Below are 25,285 nucleotides of genomic sequence, written 5' to 3'. Positions count from 1 at the left end.
GTATCTACAGTAAGTTTTACATGTATTTTAGAGGAATACTGGCATGCTCATTAGAAAAACTGTTCAAACAGACAAAACACAGCCAAGAAAAAAAGCCCAGCAGTTTCAGTGTATGGATCACGTTTGATCTTTAATCGGGGAAAAAGACATTGCATTTGAAGCCATTTCATGGAAAAATTATTTACAAGGAGGACTCAGTCCTCATCAACATTGACAGCACATTAGTAAAAAACAAAGAGACGAGAGTTAAGGATTTGTAGTACTTCTGAACCTTAAAAACACTGTTCTGATATCCAAACTAGCAAGATAAATATATTTATAATATTTATATTATATTTACAGAATACTTTAAATATACAACGTCCATCATGTATTCTATAAACAAATATAAATTACTTAGGCACACTTTTGTCTCAGACAATCACGGGAGTGGTTTTCAAAGGCCATCCTCCAGCTGTTTGAACTAAGTTGACCTGAACTTTCACCAAGAAAAATATGTTCGACCTTGCATCTTTACGTCATCCAGAGTGGCTACACTGCTACTAATCTCAGTACTTGTTGGCCAACAGTTAGGGGTCATAATGTATACAACCATTTTACACAGCAGGACTTGAAGCTTGCTTGATTTACACTGCTCACAGACACAGACGCAGTCCCAAGTCGACCTCTAGACTCCCTGACCTGCTCCTTTGCAAACTCCTCTTTGCAGATTCTTGTTCAAGTAGGCCTAGTGGAGCGTTCACCTTATTGCTTACACCTGTTCTCTCCTGCAGGATCTCCAAAGAGGAGGGAGCAAAGACTGGAGGGGGGATAGAGATGAGTTGGGGATGCAGCTAAGCAAATGGGTGAAGGGTTAGACAAGTTTATTCCCAAACCTTTTTTTTTAAAGGTAGACAGTCATGTAAGGTTCAGAGACAACAAATAGGAGAGCAGCTACAATATCTACAGAGAATATACAGTATAAGTGAAATATACACTGATGATACGGCCGACTAAACGCACGCAGAGGGGTGGAGGGGAGAGGTGGCCAGCCGGTGTGGCCGGGCAGGGCTTACTATTACTGTCAGTCTATAAGTCCGACTCGGGCATATCCGGCATGTCGGCCATCAAGTAACCGATACCGTAGCGGCCGTTGGGTGCGGTGTCCGCCTCAGTGCTGCCACTGCCGCTCTGCTTGCGGTAGATGCTGTTGCCGGGCATCGGCGAGGGTGCCTCGCTGGGAGACTTGCCATGGATCAGGCTGGTGTCGTCGTCCTCCCCTGGCCGCACAGTCTCCTTGATGATGCGGCCCTTCTTGTAGGACACGGTGGAGAGGCCGCTGGTGTTCTCGTCGATGATGTTGAAGTAACGCAGGCCGAAGACCACGGGCACGGGCATGATGGCCATCACCACCAAGGAGATGCAAACCACGATGCCCCATGGAGGGAAGTGCAAGGTCTTCTCCACGGCCTGGAGGGCAGAAAGATGTAAGCATGTGATATCTGAAGTGCTGAAATGCCATTTCTGAATTTCTTCAAAAATGTTTAGCAGAGGAGTTAAGCTGGCCACATTGTGACATCCGTCCATCCATTATCTATACACCGCCTAATCCTCACTAGGGTCGTGGGGGGCTGGAGCCTATCCCAGCTGTTTTAGGGCGGGGGGGGGACACCCTGGACAGGTCACCAGTCTATCACAGGGCTACACTTAGAGACAGACAACCAAGCACACTCACATTCACACCTACAGACAATTTAGAATCACCAATTAACCTCAACATGTTCTTGGACTGTGGGAGGAAGCCGGAGAACCCCGAGAGAACCCACGCTGCATGGGGAGAACATGCAAACTCCACACAGAAAGATCCCAGGCACCCTAACCTTTACACAAACTGGGGATCTTCTAGCTGCGAGGCAACAGTGCTAACCACCGAGCCACCTTGCTGCCCTCATTGTGACATCTTCAAATGAATTTACTGAATCTACCTATAACACAGCCACATTCATTCAATATGTAGCATTTGCTATGTCACCAGTGCCAGAGTGATGGCCCACAAAAAAAGGTGTACTACAAAAACACACTAATACCAATAGTTACTGCTGGCTCTCTGTGTTTATGTCAGAGTAGGTTGAACAATGAATGAGTTCCAGATCAAAATTCCAAAGAATGAAATTAGCAAACCACAAAGGCTGCAATTAAGGATATACCTAATAAAGCACCTCTGCCAGAGGGTATCAACTGTTGTGTGACTGGTTTTACAAATTCATGCTGTCCTCCTTATGTGCATAGTAAAGCTCCATCATGTGTTTTAACTCAGTTATGCAGTAATTACTAAACTGAAGCTTCACTTCCCTTCAATACTGAACTCGGCTTGGCCAGTCAGGCTGTTTCAGGACAAACAGTTGGTGTTTTCTGCACATCTTGCAGCTCAGTCAGGCGCTTCTCAACTGGATGACAGCAAATTTCCACAGGACGAAATGAGACTGAAGTATATTGATTAATTCTCAGCCTTTAATTGTGCAAACACTGTGTCTTCATCAGAGTCAAAAGAAACAACCCTGATTAAGACACAGTAGTGTTGAAATGTTAGTCTGTTTGCACAATTAAAGACTGATTAATCAGTGTCCTTCAATCCCCGTCTGATGAGGTAAACTTGGACTAGTTTAGTTTTAGTTAGCAAAGTAGTAGGTAAAATAGTAAGTGAAATGATTTTTTTTTTTTTCATCATTTGGAAAACAAATAAATGTTTTTGTTAGCTGCAGTCCTGTTGTTGCCACTACGTTGACCGCACTTGAGGAGAAATGATGAACAGTTCTTCTGTTCGCTCAGGAAAGGTAAATCCACTTTAAAGTGAAGCTCAGCTGGAGGTGATCCTAATTAGCTGCTTTGGTGAGCTGAGATGAGTACATGTGGAGACACTTTGTCTAGTTTGGCCTTTGCTCCACTTCACGAAGATTTTAAAATAATCATACAGGTTTTTGAGTGTCTCATGGCAGACCACACATCCTGTTGATTGTCCTCTACGCCAAAACATGTGTTTATCAGCAAAAACATGGGCTTTTTTCTGTCACTTTTAGCTACTGCCTCGCTTTCTTTGAACCCTCTAATTTGCTTTTTACTCGTTCCAGGTTTACTGAGCGGGAGAACTCCCCCCACCATTGATCTCCAGTCTCCAGAGAGCTGAGCCGGAGACATTAACTCACCTCTTCCTGAATCCAGGCACTGTAGCTGGGCGGCGTCATGGTCAACTGGATTAAGCTGGAGCACAGAAGGACCAGCAGCAGGATGGGCGTGATGTACTTCCACATGTAATAGTAGAAACGGTACGGTGTAAAGCCCAGCATGTCCTTCAGGTCTTCAAAGAATCTGAGAGAGTGAAAACAGAGTGAAGCAGCAGGAGGCGAGATCAGATGTTTGCGGTGAAGAATTCACAATAGTTTCAACATCGTAAACCTGGTGACTTTTGCCTTGATGGATTCATTTAAATAGTTTCATTCAAAAAAAAAGTACACAGACTCTGCTTCCAATAATAGACAATGTTAAGTTATGTAACAAATAAGTGCAGTTTATAACCCTTCAAAGACAGTCTGTGCAGTTATGTCTCCTCTTAAGAAAAATACAAATAGTTTAAGGGCTTAAATAGCCATTACATTTTTAGAATATGCATGAGTGGGGTATTTAATATTTTATGTGTTTAGTAAAACGTCAAACGAATACACTGATGGTGCTTACTTATCGATCCCGTAGAACCAAGCGATTGCCACGTTCTCCAGTATGACCACGATGAGCAGAGGCAGAGTAGCCGAGTAGTCGTCGAACATGGTCACAAAGTAGTTCCCTGAGCGCTGAACAAACAGGAGACCGATGGAGAAGGCCAACACACAGCATCCCACTGCAGGAGAGAGGCAGCCGCTCAGTTACTGCACATGTTTAACGTCTAAGTTTCATATCCATCAACGTAACGGCTGTGGAGGCGTTTTATGGCGTATTATTGTCATCGTATCCCAACTATGGTAAAGAGCGGAGGAAAGCTGAGCGTAAGTGGAGTACGTTTAAGTAGAACAGGACCCATTTAAACCATCTGAGTCAAACGACCAGCTGGATGGCCCACATCTGTTGGCTGTGGTGTGCAGCAGCCACTTACCCACAAGGACCATTAATCAAAGCTGGTGTGTTGCTTCTGCTGGTGGAGTTTTTCTGTAATCATTTCACCCTAAATACTTATTTTCATCTCTTCCACTCTCTGGGGAAATAGCTTAATTTTGGGGGACAACCATATTCCTTTATTTTTATTTTAGGTTTACTGAATGGCTTTAGTTTGTAGATATTTATGGGATCAAGTAGCTGCTATTTTTAAAAGCAGAAAAACACACTGCATAATGTTTGAACGAGTGTGTGTTATTTTTGTAGAAGTTTGTCCTCTTTCTAAAAGATACACTCCAGTATTTATCTGTCATGGTCGTGCTGGAGTGTCATTTCTTTGTTAATTTTCAAATATATAAATATAACATTAAAAGGAAAACCAGCCATTATTGGAGCAGTTGGACAATCTCTTCAGACATTGCTTCAGAGTCCACAGACATCCAGGGATTAAGCTAAACTAACCTCACCATTAAGCACACAAAAGGCCTGCATGGGAGTTTGTAATCCTCATCCACCCACTATTGCAACATTTCTTATTACTGCCTCCATGTATCCTGCTCAACATTTGCCTGGTGCTGCTCACGATCCCTTTAAAGAACTCAACGGCACAAAAAACTTTTTACAAGAATCGCTTCACGCAGTCATTTAAAAGCCCTGAGCCTTGCGGAAGTTGAAGTGGTGTTTCTAACCTGTAAGAAACTCTTTTCGGACTTTAAAAGTGTCTATCAGTGGAGTGAGGATGCCCTCGATGGTGCCGAACATGCTGCCGAGGCCGAGGTTAACCAGCATGAGGAAGAACATGACGGACCAGAAGGGCGAGGCTGGGAAGTGGGTCATTGCTTCTGTGAAGGCAATGAAGGCCAAGCCTGTGCCTTGGACTGCCTGTTGGGTGGAGAGAAGAAGAACGGGAGATTAAAACACAGCACAGCACCTTACAAGGTGAGTCCTAGGACTTTACTGGAGGTAGCCACATTTTAGAGACCTCTGAGGTTTATACTTCTAATTCCCTTATTTTGCAAGTATAATGAAGACTCAACACTTTCATCAGTTTCAGTCGTGCAGGAGGCAAAATCCATTTCTTTTTCCTGGATTTCTGAATCCTCCAAAGAGTGTTATATTTTGCAGCAATAGCAGCATAATATAATAACATTAAAATTAACATTAAATACAATGAGCTGTGTTTACGGTAATCCTTCCTTCATTTAAAGAGTAGTTCACGTTTTGGGAAGCGCAGTTATTTGTTTCTGCTACAGTTTTCATGCTTTAAATATAAAGCTACTGCCAGCAGGTGGTTAACTTTGCTTCCATTAGCAACAAGACTCCAGAAAATCACTGCATCTAGACACAACATCCCATAAAACTGTAATGACAGGTTGATTTTACACCTCAGTTTTTGTGTGATTTAAACAATTAAGTTATGACATGTTTGTTCTTGAGCTTAAGAGGTATATTTTGTGACCTTTGAACAAAAAAGAAAATAAGCATATTTCTTAAATACTGTAGTGTTTTAAATCAATATTTGGCCGACTGACTTTAATAGAGACTCCATTACATTTTTTAGTTGGTTTTTTTTGTACCTTATTGAGCTCGTCCTCAATGCTGCAGGATTCCAGTCCCAGCTTCTGGTAGTCATCCTCCTTCACCCCTTTGATGATCTCTATCATCAGATGGTAGTCTTCAGCACTGACCTGACTAACCTGAGTAAGGTTGATGTGGTGAGGAATAAGGCTTTGTTCAATGCCATTCCCCAATAACTCCACAATCTTGTTGGTGTTCCTAAAGAAAAGTAACAAAGTTACTAAATGACCAAAAATATCTAAGATTTATTCATGGATTTAAATATCATCTTTAAACCCCCTGGAAACATCATGTTCAGAGATTTACAAGTCAAATATTTTCAAAACCATATAACCTAACCAAATCTGATCCTTTTTATTATCAGTTGTTCAGATTATTTTTACTAGAAAATGGTGAAAAACACTCATAACACCCAAGAGTTTATTTTCTGACAACCTATCAATAATTGTAGCTGTAAACTACAGATCTACTTTGCTTTTTAAAAAGCTACATTCACCATTTGACTTCAACTCCTACATCAGCTCTTTACTGCTCACAGTCTACAAGAAGCTAAACATGAGAAGAAGCTTTTACTCACAGAGCGACACACTTGCTGTTCATGATGTTGGCTTTGAAGCCGAGCACAGCAAACACCACCAGGGTGGCCAGCACGGAGGTGAAGAAATTGATAAAAGACACCAAGACGGCATCGAAGTGGCAGTTGTTGTCGCGCTTGTTGTAGCTGGAAAAGGCGATGACGCCACCAAAGCCCAGACCCAGAGCAAAGAAGACCTGCGTGGCTGCCTCCCGCCACACCTTGGCTTCCAGCATGATCTCCAGCTGAAAACAGAACACAGATGGGTTTGGTTCAGCTCGATAACACTGAGCACCATCAAGATATATGTGTTGCATTTTATTTTAGAATCATTTCTTTAAAGTAAGATCCTGAATATAACACATGACCAAACAAAAACCTCAAGTCAAGACTGAGGGGGGGTTTGTTTGTTTTATCTTCGTCCTGTCCTTTCATATCATTTTAAGCGGAATATTTTTAGGTTTTAGATTCTTGGACAAAAAAAGGACAACGATATTTTGCCAATGATATAAATAACTGGCAATTTCATTTATGATGTGTTTTAGAGGCTTTGTATACTTTATTAAACTCAAGTCTGTGTGTTTTCTCTGCTTGTCCTGGTGAAGACTTAAAACTAAAAGTTAAAAGATTAGAAGTATGCTGCTTTAAAATGCAAATCATTTAGAAATACATTTTTAAATGAATTGTTTTTACGAACCAATTATGTGTTGTCAGAATTAGCATGTAAACATGCAGTTTTGAGGGATTTTGCTGTCTCTCAGTGCACCATCTTGACAGCTTCCATGTGGGTATTTGTTATTACAAAAGTCTTTAAGTGTTCCACGCACAAAGCCTGGCGCTCTTGCAGCGGGACTTTGAAGTCTGCAGGTACATGGACGGTGGTGACAGAAAGTGCCGTTTTGAAGTTGTGAGCCGACAAGACAGAGCAGACACACAAGCCAGACACGCTCTGCTGTGCACGAGTGTCCTTGCTGGGCTGCTTACATAAAGACTCGGTAGCTCCTGTTTCCATGGTGACATGATTCTGCGGCCCGAGGTGCCATTGGCCAGTTGCTGCCGAGTAGTCAGCCTATTACGGCTCATATTTAGCCTTTTGAGTTCAGATGCAGTTTACTTTAACAGTGATCTCAACAGGGAATAAACAGGAGATGCAATTATAGTATTTCTGCATTTCTAACATGCTGATTGCTCCAGAGGTGGAAAAAAGAGTCAGACTATTTACTTTACAAGTAAAGATGTATTTGCAGAAAAATGCAAGTACTCATTGTACAGAACAACCTTGTTCAGCGTGGCATAGTTATATAACTACAATATTAGACTAATATTAATATGAATTCATTCATATGCGTTGTCATTGCTGGCAAAAATAGCCACTTTATTTTTACTGTTAATGAGAATATTGGTTTTGTGAATAAAAGTAACTTGTCAATAAAGCTATGGGAAGAATGTAATGGCACAAAATACCTTTGTTTAAGAAACAAAACACTTGGCGTATTTCCTTGCTGGATTCTTCAGCATGGTTGCTCTAAATCTGTGCCCAAATAGTTTAGAAGGGCGTCAAGCGTGCTTTACCTTGGGTGTGAACATGTGTCGGATCCCGTCCACGGAACCCTTCAGGAGCAGAGCCCGAACCAAGAAGCAAATCAGCACAACATATGGGAACAGAGAGCTGAAGTACATCACCTGCAAGCAAACCAAACCAAAAAAACACAAAAACTTCAGTTCCTGTTAGCTTGACAGGCGTCAGAGTGTGTGCGTCTTTGGAAACCGTAAAAATAAATGCAGTGAGATCTCACTGCACCATGTGACAGGAAGATCAAAATGTGCAGCAGCAACACTGAAACTTGATCAGTTCGATATTCAAATGTGCACTTTGTTTGAAGTAGGTGACAAGTGTCTTGTCAAGGGTTTCAGTTCGCAGCAGTGAGATGTATTCAAGACATGTTTTCATTCATTTTTGTGTCCGTGGCATTTATAGTAACGTTTAAAGTCCCAGGCCAGACCTGGTAGCTGCTGGGCCTGTGTGAGGGCTGAGCCTTTATCACGCTAATCAGAGGGTGGGCCTCTTGTCTTTTTCTTTCTCCCCCCAGCACTACACATCGTTAACTGGAGGCCCTTTCTGTAAAGACGAGCTGGCACTTAAAGATTGAGAGCGGGACTGAAGATCTGAGTCAGTGCAACACGTGGGTTTACAGGGCTGACTGTAGGGTGTGGGTGCAGACGCTGGGAGATGCTTTGGGGTTGAGTCATAAGAACAGTAACCGATTCAGAGACAGTGAGCCTCCTGCCTGGTGGTCCATATGAAAGAAACTCAAAGCAGAATCAAAAATTAAACATGCTCGACTATACTTTCATAATAAATCAAACTGGGATCCTGTAACTGGTAAGTAGTGACCACAGAGTTGTTCCTGTTTTTCATTACAAAGGAAATATCACCACTTTCAAATATCACATTTTCAAAGAACTGGAAGTAAAATAAAGCCTAAACGATCATTTAGAAATTAATTTATACATTAAGTTTAGGATTTTTTTATGTGATGATCCCTAAACATAAAGTTAACTGTGATAACTGGAGCCAGCTTCTTCACATAGCTTTGTACTTTTAAGCCTTTGCAGCACTGTGCTCTTGTTTAGGAACTGAGTTGTAGCCTTGGCACAAAGTACAAAGCCAAACAGACTGCATATCTGCTGCTTTGTAACCTCAGTCTTATGTTCTACCAAGAAGGGACCTTTACTGTGAAAGATTATGTGTGGTGGCAGAAAGCCAGAGCTTCTTGCAAAGGTCACGTTCTGGGAACAGCACTGTTATCTTTGTATACTCATACAGAAGTTAGGTTTTTCCTCTGACCACAGACAGACATGTCCGATTTCTCATACACGTGTTAGTTGTCTTGTCAGTGTTTATAACATTACATCATTTATGATTCTGTACAATGGCACAACAAAACAAAAGCAAAAATGAGTAAATAAAGTTCACCATATTTTAACAAAATGCAAAGTCTGCAACACATCATAAGCTAAAATGCCACCCCATCCCCTCCTTTATTTGCCACACTCTTGACAATCTAGCCAAGCCAAAAGAGCGCGTATAACCATGGCAACCAAATGGTCTGATCCCTTTTCACGCCCACCCACACACACACACGGGACAGAAATGCAGATCGCAGTAGGGATATTCCTTGGAAAGGGCTTTTGTGTGAACACGGGTGGAGAGGGCATTAATATTCTTTTATATCACACAGCGCCGATTAAACTTCAAAGACACTTGGTGCGGGCCCTTTCCAGGGAAAGTTAATGCCCAGCTCTACTGTGGCCAACTCAAAAGGGGCCATCTAGACACACCAGGTAGTCAAAAGACAACCATCTGGCTCAAACTGTACAAGTAATTGGCAGCTTGGGTGGTTTCTGATTAGCTTACAAAAATAATGGGTGGTAAAATTATTGTTTCACTCGTTCATTGTCTTTCTGAAGACAGTGGAAGGACAGGAAGACCTTATAAAGAACCTGGCACTCTTGATGTACTGACTGTGGTTATAAGGGACATTTCATGCCAGGTGGCAGGGTGTGGCAGACAGGCAAAAACAGAGCAGCGCCGCAAATCACCATGGCAAGGACCAAGATTAAAGCACCTCTGTCGTAGAAGGTATCCATCTTGTTTTGTCTGTGGCTGCTGTGGTGAACGTGTAGCCAAGCAAACAGTAGACAGCTGTGAGGATAAGACTTGCGCTAAGAACAATGTGTGGATCAAAGGTGGGAAAATTCATTTAGCTGGCTGTGGCCACATCTCTCACACCGTCTCAAGGAACCGTAGTTACAATCTGATGGTGCACATTATCCTGAGACGTACTGCAATGATGAAACTCAGTAGTTGCCACCTAAAATGTTGAGCCCAAGTTAAGTAGACCATAGTCTTATGCTGTAGGCCACACTTATATGAATATTTTTCTAGAGGAGTAACTTCCCCATCCCTTTAAAAAAGTAATACTGACCTCACAACCATTGTTTTAGAATAGAATAGAATAGAATAGAATAGAACTTTATTGATCCCTTTGGTGGAAACCTCAGGGAAATTGCTGAATTTACAAGATATTTCTGTACACATGAGAACACCAAAATGACAAATACCAGAGAAGACTGTCATTTCATCGTTTCTGCACGCTTTAACCATCTGAACCCCAAAACCCACCGGCAGGTTTGAAAAGCATGATGCCTTAACAAAATATTAAAATGACACATTTTACTATAGCCAAAAACTGTAAAAACAGAGAGAATCGTGAACTGTCCAGCGCTCCTTGATCTACTCATCTGAAATGTGTCCTAATCAAAATCACTTTATTCTGCATGTCTTGTTTAAAAAATGTTGTCAAAAATAAACCATTTGCTCAAAAAAAAAAACCCCAAAAAAACAAACAAACAAAAAAACCCAGAAACGCTTCTTGGTATCAGCATGAAGCCATTATTGACTCATCTGTGATGTGACCAAAATTCAAGGACTTTTTGGCTGAACTGGGTTGAAGTGCAGGCTGTGGTTACACAGAGGAGACACAAATGGAAGCAAATTAAAAATGGAAGGTTTTCCAGTATTAGTAACATATGTGGGCATTTGGAAAAATGTTACACGCGTCGATTCCATTTTTAATTTGATTTTTGTAAAATAACTAATCAAATAAATTACACTTCATTTTTTTCTTTATTTGTGATTTATAGCTTTACATATTTGTAAATGGTTTTTGGCCTGCAGGGGGACAGGAAACATCAAACCAAGCTGGCAGATTTGCAGCCACGACATTGAACTGACTTACAAAGCTGCTATAGCGAACAGTACGTTAGCAAACAACTGCCAACCACTAGCTAGTTGCTAACTTTGTGTATTGGGGTTTGTCAAACATTTTTTGTTGCCTACAAAAACTGAGAAATGCAGCTGAGATTGAACCACACAACAAATGTGCTGTAAAACCAAAATAATGAGCAAGGAAAGACTAAAAGATCCAAATGGGCTGCAGGGCGCTCGCTGAGTTAAGTTCAGTCAACCTTATGAGTCAGCTTATAAAATTCTGAGAGATCTTACTCTAATGCAGACACAAAAAGGGAAATCTACTGTATTAATTTTGACCACACGCTTTGTTGCAACCTGATCCATGCCTAACATAATGTCAAAATTAAATAACTTCCACATCAAAGCTTATTCTTGGAAGATTATAAAGTACGGCCACTTTTCCAATTAGCACTGGCTTGACTCTGACCTCCAAAGCGCACCGGCTAATGCTTGTCATATGATATGAGAAAGTATGGAGTGATAATGATAACCTGTAAAAAGAGAGGAGGAGCGCAGTGAGTTTGCAAGCAAATGACAACCTTTAGCCAGTGGGCTAATCCTTCCGGATGTTAGTCACGCTACTGTCAGCTTTGTTACACTAAGCTAAAGTAAGCTGCACAATCCCACACAAGATCACATGAGCTCTCAGAATCATATCTGAGACTGTATCATTAGAAAAATTTGTCAAGTTACATTATAGTGGTCACTTAGCAGTGCCTTTAGACCCAGCTAAAGTGAGCTAATTATGTGTGAGAAGATTTTCCAAAACACTTGGCGAGAAAAGACCTTTTGTTTCAGTTACTATTGTTTTTTTTGTTTTTTTTCCTGGGTACAAGTGTTATATTTGAGTAGGTATCTAGGCCAAGCTGCCAGCATTGCAGGGCAGCTGTAGTAAGCAGTTTTCCTTTGTTCTCTTGCTCTCACAAACCATCTCCTCTTCTGCTTATTCTCCTACTTGTTAAAATATCGTCTCTTGTTATTTTAACTATTTGAAAGTGAGGCAAAAGGAAACTCTACTTACCTTCCCAGAAGACTGGATGCCCTTGATCATGGCGAGGCAAACCATGGACCAGGCAGCCAGCAGGCACAACGTCATCTTCCAGTTGAGTCCTCCACCCTCAGAGATGCTGTCAGAGATGTCCAGGGCCTGACGGTACCAGTAGTAGGTGGTAGCCGAGCTCTTCTCACACTCTGGCACCACATCTATGGACAAAACTATAGCTGTCATATACCTCCTTTTAGGATTACCAGTGGGTTACTGAACAAACACCATAAAAGCTTGTACATTTGACTGCCATTAAATTGGTCGCTGAATGTGATGAGCGACTGGATCTTACATGTACTGGTCTTGTTCTTGACAAGAGGACACTCATGCCATGGCAGAGGCTGCTGGAAGGACTGGGAGAAGTAGAAGAGACTCCAGCTAATGATGACATTGTAGTAGAGGGCCACAAAGAAGCACACCTATAGGCAAGAGAGCCAAGTTTACTTCAGGTATACCAAACCAAAAGCAACACAGGGATGTTTCCTTCAAACAATATACACCAAGGAGCCACAATATTAAAACCCCTGACAGGCTAAGTGAGTAACATTGCTCATGTCGTTACAATGCAATCTTCTGCTATGAAACCTTGGGTCCTAGCAGTAATGTGGATGTTTCTTTGACATGTAGCCCCCACATAAATATTGCTGCAGACACACTTCCCCTGACAACTTTAATCCCAGATATCAGTGGCCTCCGTCATCAGGGTAAAGTGACGACCACAAAACTTTTCAGGAATGACTTGAGGAACACGACACAGAGCTCAATGTTATGACACGTCCTCTGAACTCCCCTGGTCCCAATCCGATAAAACATCTGCGTTACACACCACAACTAGCCCAATCTATGGAGGCTCCACCCTACAACTCACAGAACCCAAAGGATCCACGAGAACGTCCCAGTGCCAGACACCGCAATACGCTACAGATCACCCCACCACGATGCATTTCAGGTTACAAAATGGTTTTATTAGGTTTTAATATACACTATTTCTTGCAAAACTAATCGTTTGATGTAATAAACCATTTTTAAAAAATGTAATATTGCCTAATTTACTTGTGCTAATCATTAGTGTTGCTTCTATGCCATTCATTAATGTTAGCGTCATGATCATTCTTTTTTTTTTTTTTTTTTTCAATCGCGATTTTATCCAGTTTTCACTTTATGGATGCAGAACCAAACTGTTGAGACCCCAGTGTCAGACTCACCACACAGCTGGCAAAACCGATGCCCCCCAGCCGAGGGCTGATGTAGTTCCACACCCCAATGCTGCCCCTGCGGATCCTTTGTCCCACTGCAAGCTCCAAGAAGAACAGCGGGATGCCGATCAGTATAAGCAGGATGAGATAGGGCACCAGGTACGCTCCTGCCAGTCAAAACAATACAAACAGCAAGTCAGTTGAAAGACACGCAACAAAAGGAAACTGTGTCATCAGACACATGTGCGGCAGCAACATTTATTTCCTGATAGCAGCGCAGAAGCACATGGCCAGAAAACACACATCTGCTTTTTTTAAATCACTTTATCTGCCATGTGCGTTGTACAAACTCACATCACAGATACGGCCGCCTTCTTAACTTTAACTATACCTCTACTTAATATCTCCCTGATGGTGACACATTGACCTAAAGAGCACATAAAAACACACAGCAGCCGTTTTACCAGAGACACACACCCAAATTACTATACACACATCTGCTGCGTTTGTGTGTCTCTACCTAATATGTCTCCTATGGTGTGTGGTGCAATGAAACAATTATTCTGGAAACCAGGAAAGATAGTGAAGTCTAAAATTACCTAAATTACAGTGGGATTACTTTGGGCACATCACAAACACAGCATTCCTTTCTAGAATTAAGGTTTCAGGGTGAATAACTAACATTAAGACTGGCTGTAATAGTGTGGTACAATAAAATACGCGTGGGGGCACATCTCTTGTGACAGTCAGGGTACTTGTGAGCAGTGAGACTACCAGGCACATGATGGTTTGAAGAGAACCTAAACCTCTTTGTTTGCAAGAAAAGGCCAGAGGTTAAATGTGTTCTGTGGCACCACATTTTTAAAATAATGTGTATTTTCTTTTCCTTTTATATAATTGGAAATACAAGAGATATACTGTACGGGGAAGTGGTTTTTTTTGTTTGTTTTTTTTGTTTTTTGTTTTTTTGCTCGTGAAATGAAAGTTCCTGTGTGCACACTGAAGGTTTCAGGACCCTCACCATTGCATCATTTTAAAACTGTGTGAAAAAAACAGCCAGTCCTTTCCTAACAACACACTTCTGAAGTGTTATCACCTCAGTGACAAAGATTACCTTGGAAAAATCCCCTTTTGTGACATTCTCTTACCTCAAAGTTAAACCACAACACCAAGTGTGAACACTGGTGGATCGACATACTGTAAAGCTTGCTATGAGTCATTAATGACAACGTCAAAACTTCCGCCATGACTGTATTGTTTGTACAGGTAGTTTTTATCCCTGTTTCAACAGTTTATTGTTTCATCTGGCAGGGCGTTCATTCAGATCCTTTCCTGAGTCCTGCTGTCCCTCCCAGGTTTAGTCAAGATAGGAGTGGTCACACACAGGAAATTAATGTGTGTGTGCGCCTCTCTATCTGTTGTTTTAAGCCCGTGTGTTTGTGTATGTACAATATACTTACTGGTTTCTAATATTAAAACATCTAATTCTGGTTCACTGAGTACACAATTCGTTCTGGGAAGAGGCTTTGACATCAGTCAGCATCAAACCCTCCTCTGCTCTCCATTGTCTTTTAAAATCTTCAACAGTCTCCCTTGGACATCTAAATACTTTGATGGCACTTTGAAAACGCTAACAGCCTGATAAGAGCGCATTTCATTCTTGTCTTACTCCCTCCTTAAAATAGGTTCCCACTCTTCTTCAATTCCCTCCCGTACATGAAGGTGAGAGATCTGGTTTATCCAGTCTACATTTTAACCAGATGCCAGTCATTGCAGTGTGTTTGGCAGCCCTTTATGTACGCTGATAAAGGGCGTGGATGTTTTGAATGCATGTAGTATGAGCAACGAGAAATGGTTCACCATCTATCGACCTTAAAAATGTTGTCAATTTATAACTGAATGGAGGGTAAATGAAGTGAAAAGTGAAACAAAGGCTGATGGCCGCATATTCATGACACGCTCTTCAATTGAGTTTCTGTTTTTGAAAAAAAAAATCCCACAGCAGGTTTGGGCTTGAAAGCGACACTGGGAAGTTCCAAACGACTGCTTGGATATTGATAAATTACACACTGTCATTGAACCTCTCAGTTGTGGGGGGGTAAAAATGAAAATCGCTAATGGTGTAATTGATGTTTATTTTTGCCCTAAGGTAACACCAGAGCAAACTTTTTAATTAACCACACAAACTTTAAATTCGGCAACAAAGAGACCATTGGGTCACTGAAGTCAGAAATACAGGATTAAAGAAGACAATAAGTCTGTTAAATCTCATGTAGCAACTAAACAAGGCAGTTCTTTGAGCTAAATGCTAATGCCATTACATTAACATGTTTGCAACAAAAAAGCTAACAAGCTAATGTTTGGTATAGTGTGTACCATCTTTGTTCAGCAAGTCAACATGCTAACTAGCATAGCAACACAAAATTGCATCGTCTTTAATACAGTCTCCTGAACCAACAATGTCTAAATGTAGTGCCAGATTTCATTGCAATCCATCTCTTAGTGTCTACAGACAAGACACTCAAAATGTCAACCTTGTGAAACAGTGTGATTAGAAAAAGGCCGGAAATATCGTGGTTAGGCCTCGATATGCTTCAACTTGTAATACTTTTTATGATTAATTGACTATTTTGGTCATTGAACACTCAGGATAGAACAGAAACCTCTGTGTTTGCAGCAAAACCACAAAAGAAAACTGTACGAATGTCCACGTGTATGAACATGGGGCATGACACATACCGTTTGTTTCTGGTGTGGGAGTATAAATGTCAAAGAAAAAACGTGCACATGCATGTTTGTGTAGCTATTGTGCTCGGACATTCATTGACATAAAGCATTTATTTGATACTTACTGTTCAGTTAAACATAATCCCTCAACCAAGTCTGAAACTTTAAACAGACCTTTGAAGGTGCGTCAGAAAGTCAGAACTGGCCTAACCGTCCTCACGAACAGGGAAGGTCTAAAACTAAACTGGTCCTCAGAAAGATAGGCACTCAAACACACACACACACACACACACACACACACACACACACACACACACACACACACACACACACACACAAACACACCTGCTCCAGCCACAGATCTGCCATTTTAATCTAATTACAGTTGAACACAACAGGGTGACCAGAGCTGTTTAAAACTGACCTGAAAACATGACAGGGTCTGCAGAGAGGTTGTGGAGTCCCCTGCACTTGCGCGCACACACGCACGCACGCACACACACATACACACACACACGATCAAACATGTACATGATCTTATGTTAATTATGTACACAAACACACTTGTAAGATCATGTTGCACAGCATGGGTAGACACACACAGAGCTGGCCTTCCCCACAGTCTTTTCAGACTCTACTGCACGAAGTTGCCCACCCTGTGATCACACCTCACATCTCCCCACAGAGCACCCACCACCCACTGACCACATCACTACCCCCACCTTCCTGCCACTTTTAGCCCGAAAAAAGGACTTCATAGTGAACTTTTCCTTTCAATACACCAATTTGTTTGACTTTTGCCCGGGGCTTTATTACTGTGCTCATAACAGCATCTGCAACAATCCTAATGTGTTGTCCAATTTTCCCAAGATTTCATCCAATTTTGTGTGTGCCACCAACCAGGAATAAAAACATCATAAGAACATGTAGTGTAATATATGAACAAATATGGCCAGTTACAAATTTACTACAAACCATTGCGTGATTAAAAATCTGGATCACAATGCAAATATTTCACAGTACCAATGCAAGTCATAATAATATAGCACATAAAATAATCAAATTAATATCTTTACAATGATTGTCTCCTGTTGTTACACTTTACAACGGACTAAACTTCAGACTAATATGGAAAACTTTTATTAACTCGGGCAGTTAAAAATGATTTATTAATATAATATGCTTATATTGTCTTCATATATCACTTAAAGATAAATTATATTGTTACAGCCTAAGTCTACCACAAGTAATTTCCCCTTGGGGATCACTTAAGTATTCTGATTCTGATACCATGCATATTCCTTCACCTGTGATTCCTACACTGATATTTTGGGGACTTTTTCCCTTGTGTTTATAAGAGACTGTCGGGTCTGCCATTGAAGCGCTGCATATGATGATAAACTTAAGGGCTTGTCTGGCCGACCTGTCTGAGACAGTTGTATTTAATCAGCTTTCTTGAGGCAGTCGGTGGCTTTACATAATCTCCAGGTGGGCAGTGCAACACCCTATCACCTTCCCAGGGTTAGGGAACAACAACACTGAGGGTTGAATCAGGTAGCGCAGACGGCATTATGGGAAAAGACTGGAGCAGGTGTAAATGTGGTTATTATAAGCCTGTAACTAAGAGCACTGGAGCTGCTCACAGAATGATTTCCTGTTCGGTGCTATTACATCATGTTTTTAGTTTTCTCTGTCATATGTTTTCGAAATGACTGACACATGGATCCAGGCAGTCACGCATGTCGGTCCTGAAGGTCGCTGAGCAGTCTCGTTTTGACAGACAAGTGCTAAATAGGAAGGAAGCTGTTTACCCGTCATGTATCTCTCTGCAGGTGTTGATTCTACATGCATTTTAAGACTAGTCATGAAGATAGTTTTTAGTGTCCAATTGGGACTTTTTGAGGAGCCTATCAGCTGTTTTTTACAGCAGTATTTCTTAGCATAGCACACTTGTTTGACACAGGAATAAACAATGCGTATCTTTGAGAAATTCTGCAGTGCTGACTTTAACACTTTGTCAACAAACACCTTCATATTGAATAGATGCTGATATGGGACCCTGCACCCACATTGTAAACGCAGTGTCATAATAAAAGCTGTATGATAGTTTCTTGCAGTTGGCGCCTACAAGTCATTCTGAAACACCCTCACAAAGACAAAACCCCAAAAAAGGAAGCTGAAACTTGTGGTTTCTCTGAAAGGAGAACCTATTCCAGGCACATCACTGTCTTGTTCATATGCATAAAAAAAAAAACTGATGCAATCTATACTGCCATACAAGCGTCCCACATGAATGGATTCTTTATCCCTTCTTTGTCTTCTGTCATAACACATGCAGCCCACAGATGTGTCTGGACTTAGATTGCTACACTCTCAAAAACGAGAAGAGCGGCCGTCAGGTTTTTTTTATTGTTTCATCTATTTAAAACCTGATGCAGTCTTTGTAGTTTTTTGATACTCGTGTCATATGATGACATTTTGCACTCGGTAGACAACTGCCTGCAATGATGCTTGCAGGTTCATTCTAATGTCACTGATCTAATGTTATTTGAATCTACACTCTACCTACGCTCAAGTTAAATCCTATTTTCATTGTTTCAGTGGCAGGTACAGGTAATGAAACTGTGCTCATCAAGTTTATTTTTAGGATCTCATTGGTTAAGAAGGGAACTTGACCGAAATAGCCACTATAGTTTTCATACAAACTTCCTGGCATTTAACTGTATAACTTGCTCGTCTTGCTGGAGCTGTATGCGCATAGTTTTTACATGCAGTAAGAAATAATTACAGATAACTCAGTGGCACTTACTTTCAGTTTTAGTCCTAATAGTACCTTTGAGTTAGAAGCTGTGTCATCATATTGCCCTGCTAGACTTCTTGTTGCATTTTCACATGTTATAATAGCTGAATGGCTTATTGTGCAAGTTGTTAACTAAAACTATGAAAATAAGGCCCTTATGATGTAGTAAACCAAAATAAAGTCATACACACACAGTTGAATCATAGTGATGTCAAATTGTGAAGAAACAAGGCTATGTGAAAGTTTTTTCTAATTCATACATTGCTCACCCTTACTGTGTATATAGGTACCAGCTGAAACTGTAAATGAGGCCTGCTGCTAGTGACTCACCCCCTCCGTTCTTCTGACACAGATAGGGAAACCTCCAGACGTTGCCCAGGCCTACAGAGAAGCCAACCTGGGCCAGGATGTACTGGAGCTTGCTGTTCCAGGCCGGGCGTTCCTCCTCCTCGCCGTCAGAGCCCCCTTCCTCCACATCGCACTCTTTCCCTTCCCCTTCATGGTTGTTGACGATCAGCGAGGTCTTCTTGAAGGAATCGTCGCAGGCGTCCTCGTTGGAAAGCAGGTCTCTGACAGACTCTGTGACATCGTCGTCAAGCTCTCTCTTGACGGCCTTGCTGTTTTTGGGCATTTGATAAAGAGAACAAGGGCGAGGGGTGGAATGTCTTTTAGATCGGCGGGCTGGAAGGGCAGGGCCGGGGTCTGGGAAAAGTCACAGTTTTTTAAAAAGAGTTCGAAGAGTGTTTGGGTTCAATGGCCCTTTTGGTTTGAGACAGTTTGTAGAGGTTGAGTGATCAGGAAGTGGTTTATTTCTTCATTATCACCAAATATCTGTGTGGCAGAAGAAAAAAAAAACGCAGCAGTAAATTATGAGACAACAATAGAGAAACATTTGGTAGTTTGCAACCAGGAGTGTAGACAGTTTAGTTTCACATGTCTAGTTTCAGCTTCTAATTTCCTGCATAAATTGCTATCTGACTGCTTTTACTCTGAAATTCATTCGCACAGCCTAAGCGTACTGACTATGATAGCAAATGATGACAAGAAAGAACTTTTTTGAAACTCTAAACCTGTACACATTTGTAATTTAACTGAACAACCTAAACAGTAAAGCAGTTCTGTCTAATTTTCTTTAGTTTTAGATAAATCATATATTTCAGTCTACCTTCTTACATCGTTTCAAAGTAAATTGTTTTATCTGAAGGGAGTTATCTCTCACATGGAAATCACATGGCAGGCGGGGACAGAAAAAAAGAAAAATCGATGAATGGGGATCATTTTATTCTAAGTCATTGTTCTGGAGGGGAAAAAAGCCCTGGGAGCATTAGCCTGGCTGTGCATGGTGACTGGGACAGGGACAAGTCGAGGTATGAAGACTATCACGTTTCCAGCCTCTATGAATAATTGAAGGGACAAAGGAATTTGCATACAAACCCAAACACTACCCCAGCTCCCATGGATCGGGGAAGCCCTCAAATATGAAAGCATTACACTTCTAAAAAAAAATGTACATTTTTCTGTAATAGACGCGATGTGATTTATTTACATGCTGTATGAAATCCACTACCGGTAGGATTGCGAAAAGATTCCAGGGTGTGGGCACGCCAGCCACTCAAAGGCGGGTTAAGGTGCGCAGCATCCCTTTGATCACATTTGAGCGTCTTTGGTTTTTGCATTTTCATCCTTCACCAAAACGCATCAAAATAACAATAATTTCTCGGAATAAACGCGACGACAAAACAAACCCCCAGCACGCCTCCCTCCCGCCTTTCACCGAGCAGCGGATTAAGTGATTAATAGATTTCTTTTACCGCTTCCAGATTAGCCTGGTTTGTACGAGGCAAAGGCCGCCGTTTCATAATCCAGTGAACGCAGCACAGCAGCCCGAAGGAGCGACGATGCTGAGTAACCTTCACCGCAGTTGATACGGACAGAAGCTGCGATGTACAAGTGATGGCAATGCAGTTAATGTAAGAAAAATGAAGGAATGACTGAGCATGAGTTAACACACAAAAGGCTTCTCAATTTTCTTTGCTTTTTTTTTTTCTTTTTGTCTGCACATGACTCAGGAATGATGAGTGGTAAAAGGGGGCCGTTTTGGTTTCCAATGACCAAACTGCGGATGGAGCAATGGAATAAAATAAGAATAAATAAAAATAACCCAACAAGTCACACCGAGACCATGTGGCTGGTGGTTCTTAGCCAGGCACAATTTGTTCCCCCAGGAGCCAGGCGCATAAATTACCGTCCTTCCTCCCTCCCGCTCAGTCTTCATGTCATCCATGTGCGGTGTTTCATCATTCTCTGGCCACATCCTGCGCACTGGTACCTTATTCCACCCTCCAAGACACGCGCGCGCGCGCGCGCGCACACACACATCACGCCCATCACAAGCCAAGCTAAGCATTAGTGGAGATACTGAAGAGGACACTCACCTGTGCGTACTGACAGTTTTCTGAAACGTCTCAAGGAATGAAATTGTGAGAGGACATGCACGGAGACATCATCACTCGTTCCAAGCTGACCGGTGTGTGCCGCTCCAGACTCCTGCCTCCGACTCCTCTAATCATGGTCACAAGTCTCGCTACTCCTGGAGGGGTTCTCCGCCTCCAACGCGCACATGCCAGTCTGTTATCCACTCTTTATTTATGAAACCCTTCATCGAATATCGATTTTAAAGTTTACTTATGTGGGGTTACACGTTATGCGTGTTTACAGTTTCGAGATATACTCAAAAATCTGAATTTCTTTGCTCCTGAAACCCCTGCTTTTGCTACTTGGTACGCTCCACTACGATGGTTCCAACAAGGAAAGGGGCTGGCTTAGACATGAGCTGCAATGTGCCTCTGTTTATAAACGGCCGTGTCCTTATTGGATGTCTAATTATTTAGATGACATACCGATGTATATTCTCACCATTAAAAGAAAAAGAATACAAAGTGTATTTGGTGATTTTACATGTACAAAAAAACCCCGAGGTTTTTGGCTGAAGGTCGACATTTTGCGCGTCATCTCAAGCTTCCTGGGTGCCTCGATGGAAGTGTTAACACTGGCTGGACAATACGAGCTGAATCAGGAGGGAAAACACGAAATATTCCTGTATGCAAAGGCCAATTTATTTATTTTAATCATAGTTAATTAACGCCATCATATATGTAAATTAAAACTAAATTAATTAAATATGATCTGTAAATAGGTTGCTCCATTTAATTAAAGAACTCTATTGTGCCCTAAAATGTTCATTTCAAGCTGTGCCTTCTACATTCCCACAGCCTAGAGACAAGACACCTTCCTTGATCCGATTTTGATAATAGAAGAATATTTCTTACATCCCACTAAAGTGTTATGGTGTAATGTTTTGTCTTTTTATTTGCTCTTTTTAGATGTATTTACAGTGCAGATTGTACTAAAGGGCAGTTACACATTTGTTGCCCCTCAGACTCAGTGCTATAGCACATTGACTTTGAAATACCACAATATTTGAAGTGTCAGGTAATAGGTTTGCATCATTACAGAAAGAGCAGTGTTAGATGTGGCTGCTTTAATACACAGTGCCTAAAGTTTAAGGGGTCAAAAGCCAAACAAAATGTTCTTATTTGATACTGAGCAGAAAATTATTCGCAGTAAATGGCTTCTCGAAATCTTTGACACATCTGCAGATGCTCTGAATCTTGTCATCTACCATCTCTTGCGTGTTTTCTGCTCTTTCTGCCTTCAGTGTGTGACCAAGTGGAATTCAGTTCTATCAGACTGAGATCAGGTGTCCTCAGTCATTTGAGGATTTTCCACCTCTTCACCCTGAAAATCCATTTGGTTGCTTGGGTTGTATGTTTAATATCACTGTCCTGCTGAATCATAAAATATAATCCAAACAGTTTTGGTGCATTCATCTGAATGTGAGCTCACAGACAGTTCCCGTATACCTCTGAGTTCATCCTGCTGCTTTTGTCAGCAGTGATCAATAAATGTCAGTGTGCCAGGTCCATCGGCAGACATGTCCAGACAAAACAGAAGCCCCACCGCGTTTGACACATGAGAAGGTTCCTTGAGCCGCTCTTCTTTCCCCCTCATGCTTTCCCTTTTTTATCATCTTCATAGGGTTTGATTTGTGTTTTTTCCTAAACACTGGTTTCTTTAGTAGGCTGCGTTGTGTCTTAGAGGTTTGCATCTTGTGATATTTGAAGGTCATGAAGAATCATGCATGCTACGTCCCAAAGAGTATCTTTGAATCTCTGTGCAATTGAAAGAGTTTTCTCCTCTACAAAGACTGTTTTTTGGGGTTTTTTTTTCTTTTTTCTTTTGGGTACCTACATTTTTACAATGTACCCCGACTCTGTTTCTGTACCACAAACTGGACCATCGCTGTTCTTACAATTACAATGTGAAAAGATTACTACCAATTAAACTGGGCAAATCTATGATTAAATGAAGGCAGTTGAAAATGTGATCAAGGCACAATGTTCTCTCATCCACCTCCTCACCACATTGCAGCTTTCACTGTCAGATCTCTATTGCATCACTCATTCCTTCTGTAATTGAAAACTGTCTAAATTTTACTCTTTGTGCACATGCAGGGAGAGCATGTACTCCCATTGTATGTCCATTTCATCAAAACTGAAACCTGCTGCTGATCAGCTTCATTGTTCATTTCTGGCATTGAAGTCACAATGTTTGGCTCAATGGGTTTGTTTGCTTGTTGAATTATATTTAATCTTGGTTTTGAAATACTTAAGGACAAGAGTATATTGTGTCTCTATAACAAGACGCAGGATTATGAAGCAGCTTGTATCTCCATAGAATGTTATTGCTTGCCAGCAATAACTCAATACTGGTGTAAAACCAGGCAACAATATCACATGGGACCTATCTATGATGGAAAAACTGATGTTCTCCCTGACAAATGTGTGCGACACGTTTGCGAAAAATATGTGAAAACTGTATATTAAAAACAGAATACGAAACATATATCCCATTTTTCCCCCTTTGGTTTGTTGATTGGCTGCAAGGTGCCACAGTTGGTAGCACTGTTGCCTCGCAGCAAGAAGGTCACCGGTTCGCATCCCAGTGGGGGCATCGGGATCTTTATGTGTGAGTTTGCATGTTCTCCCCGTGCAGCGTGGGTTCTCTCTGGGTTCTCTGGCTTCCTCCCACACAGTCCAAAAACATGTTAAGGTTAATTGGTGATTCTAAATTGTCCGTAGGTGTGAATGTGAGTGTGCTTGGTTGTCTGTCTCTACGTGTAGCCCTGCAATAGACTGATGACCTGTCCAGGGTGTCCCCTGCCTTCGCCCTAAGTAGGCTGGGATAGGCTCCAGACCCCCGCGACCCTGGTGAGGATTAAGTCGTGTATAGAGAATGGATGGATGGTTTGTTGATATTTATTATTTTCTTTGCTTTAAAAAAATACCTTCAACTCAAATAAAAAGTGAAATAAAGTTACATTCTCTGAAACTAAAGGGATGATACCTCACACCACTTTACTGTCAAAACCATTTTGACTTATCCATTATATTTCTTTTGCACAATACCTCAGACGTTGCATGTCCTAACTTGTCCAAAGGAAGGGAAAATTCAGAGGAATTGAATTTCAGGTGACCTAACCTAAACGTCATCATTTATCTGTGAAGTTTACAGTTGCCATATTTTGAAGTATCTAATTTCAACTATCCTGCTTTCTTCTTTCTCTGGAAAGATGTGCTTGATTTTTCTAGTTAATTCACTAAAATGGAATGTATGCCAGTGTACACTGCAAAGGAAAGACCAACACCACCCACGTCTGTGTCCTGAGTTGCTCTTGGTAAGGTGTCCGCCCACACTGTTTCAGGTGCATCATCACAGAACTCCCACAGTAGTTGTCAGGAATTTGTGTGTGTGTGTGTGTGTGTGTGTGTGTGTGTGTGTGTGTATTTGATGTCAACACAGATCCTATCACTTCCAGTTCATAAACTCTATCGCTTCTTTTTACAACTGTACTCTGCTGAAGGAATAAGAGTCTGTCATATGTGGTGTATCTCTGTGGTCCCAACATGAGCGTAGCCTGTCGTCCTCAGTGTACAGAATGTCCAGGATATTGCCTGCTCACTGCAGTTTTCTCTCTCCGCAGAAGCTGAGTAAGAGCAGCCTAAGTAGCAGGGTTATTGATCGCTGCTAATAGCCTGCATCTTATCAGCAGAGTGGCACAGAAACCTTGAAAGCAGTGAAGGAAAAACAAACGCTCATGTTAATTCTATTAGTGCATTTAGATTTTTGTTTGGCAGATGTGGCTCACCTATGAATTATTTAGATTACTGCCACCGCTCATCCAAAAGCCAAGTGAGGTATAATTGTTGCATAATCACAATGTGTTCAGAGAGCAGCAGCCAGGATTGTTGCTGCACCTGAAAACAATTGTCAAAAATGCAGTCAGGGCATGAACTGTTTTTAAAGG

General features: G+C 41.4%; 1 protein-coding gene across 1 annotated transcript; it reads right to left on the bottom strand.

The window, feature by feature from the left end:
- Positions 1-103: 103 nt before the first annotated feature.
- slc6a15 (solute carrier family 6 member 15) lies at positions 104-21,392 on the bottom strand. Its single transcript, XM_008291378.1, has 12 exons — positions 21,294-21,392; positions 19,189-19,689; positions 13,341-13,498; positions 12,428-12,554; positions 12,112-12,293; positions 7,847-7,957; positions 6,278-6,519; positions 5,700-5,898; positions 4,812-5,004; positions 3,712-3,871; positions 3,183-3,345; positions 104-1,449 (listed from the first exon to the last, which is right to left on the bottom strand). Exons 2-12 carry the CDS (start codon positions 19,487-19,489, stop codon positions 1,069-1,071), a joined length of 2,217 nt encoding a protein of 738 aa, XP_008289600.1. The 5' UTR covers positions 19,490-19,689; positions 21,294-21,392; the 3' UTR covers positions 104-1,068.
- Between the last annotated feature and the right edge of the window lie 3,893 nt (positions 21,393-25,285).

Source organism: Stegastes partitus, unplaced genomic scaffold (genome assembly GCF_000690725.1).
Source record: "Stegastes partitus isolate 25-593 unplaced genomic scaffold, Stegastes_partitus-1.0.2 Scaffold17, whole genome shotgun sequence".
Classification (NCBI taxonomy): domain Eukaryota; kingdom Metazoa; phylum Chordata; class Actinopteri; family Pomacentridae; genus Stegastes; species Stegastes partitus.
This window is presented reverse-complemented; position numbering and strand designations above follow the sequence as displayed.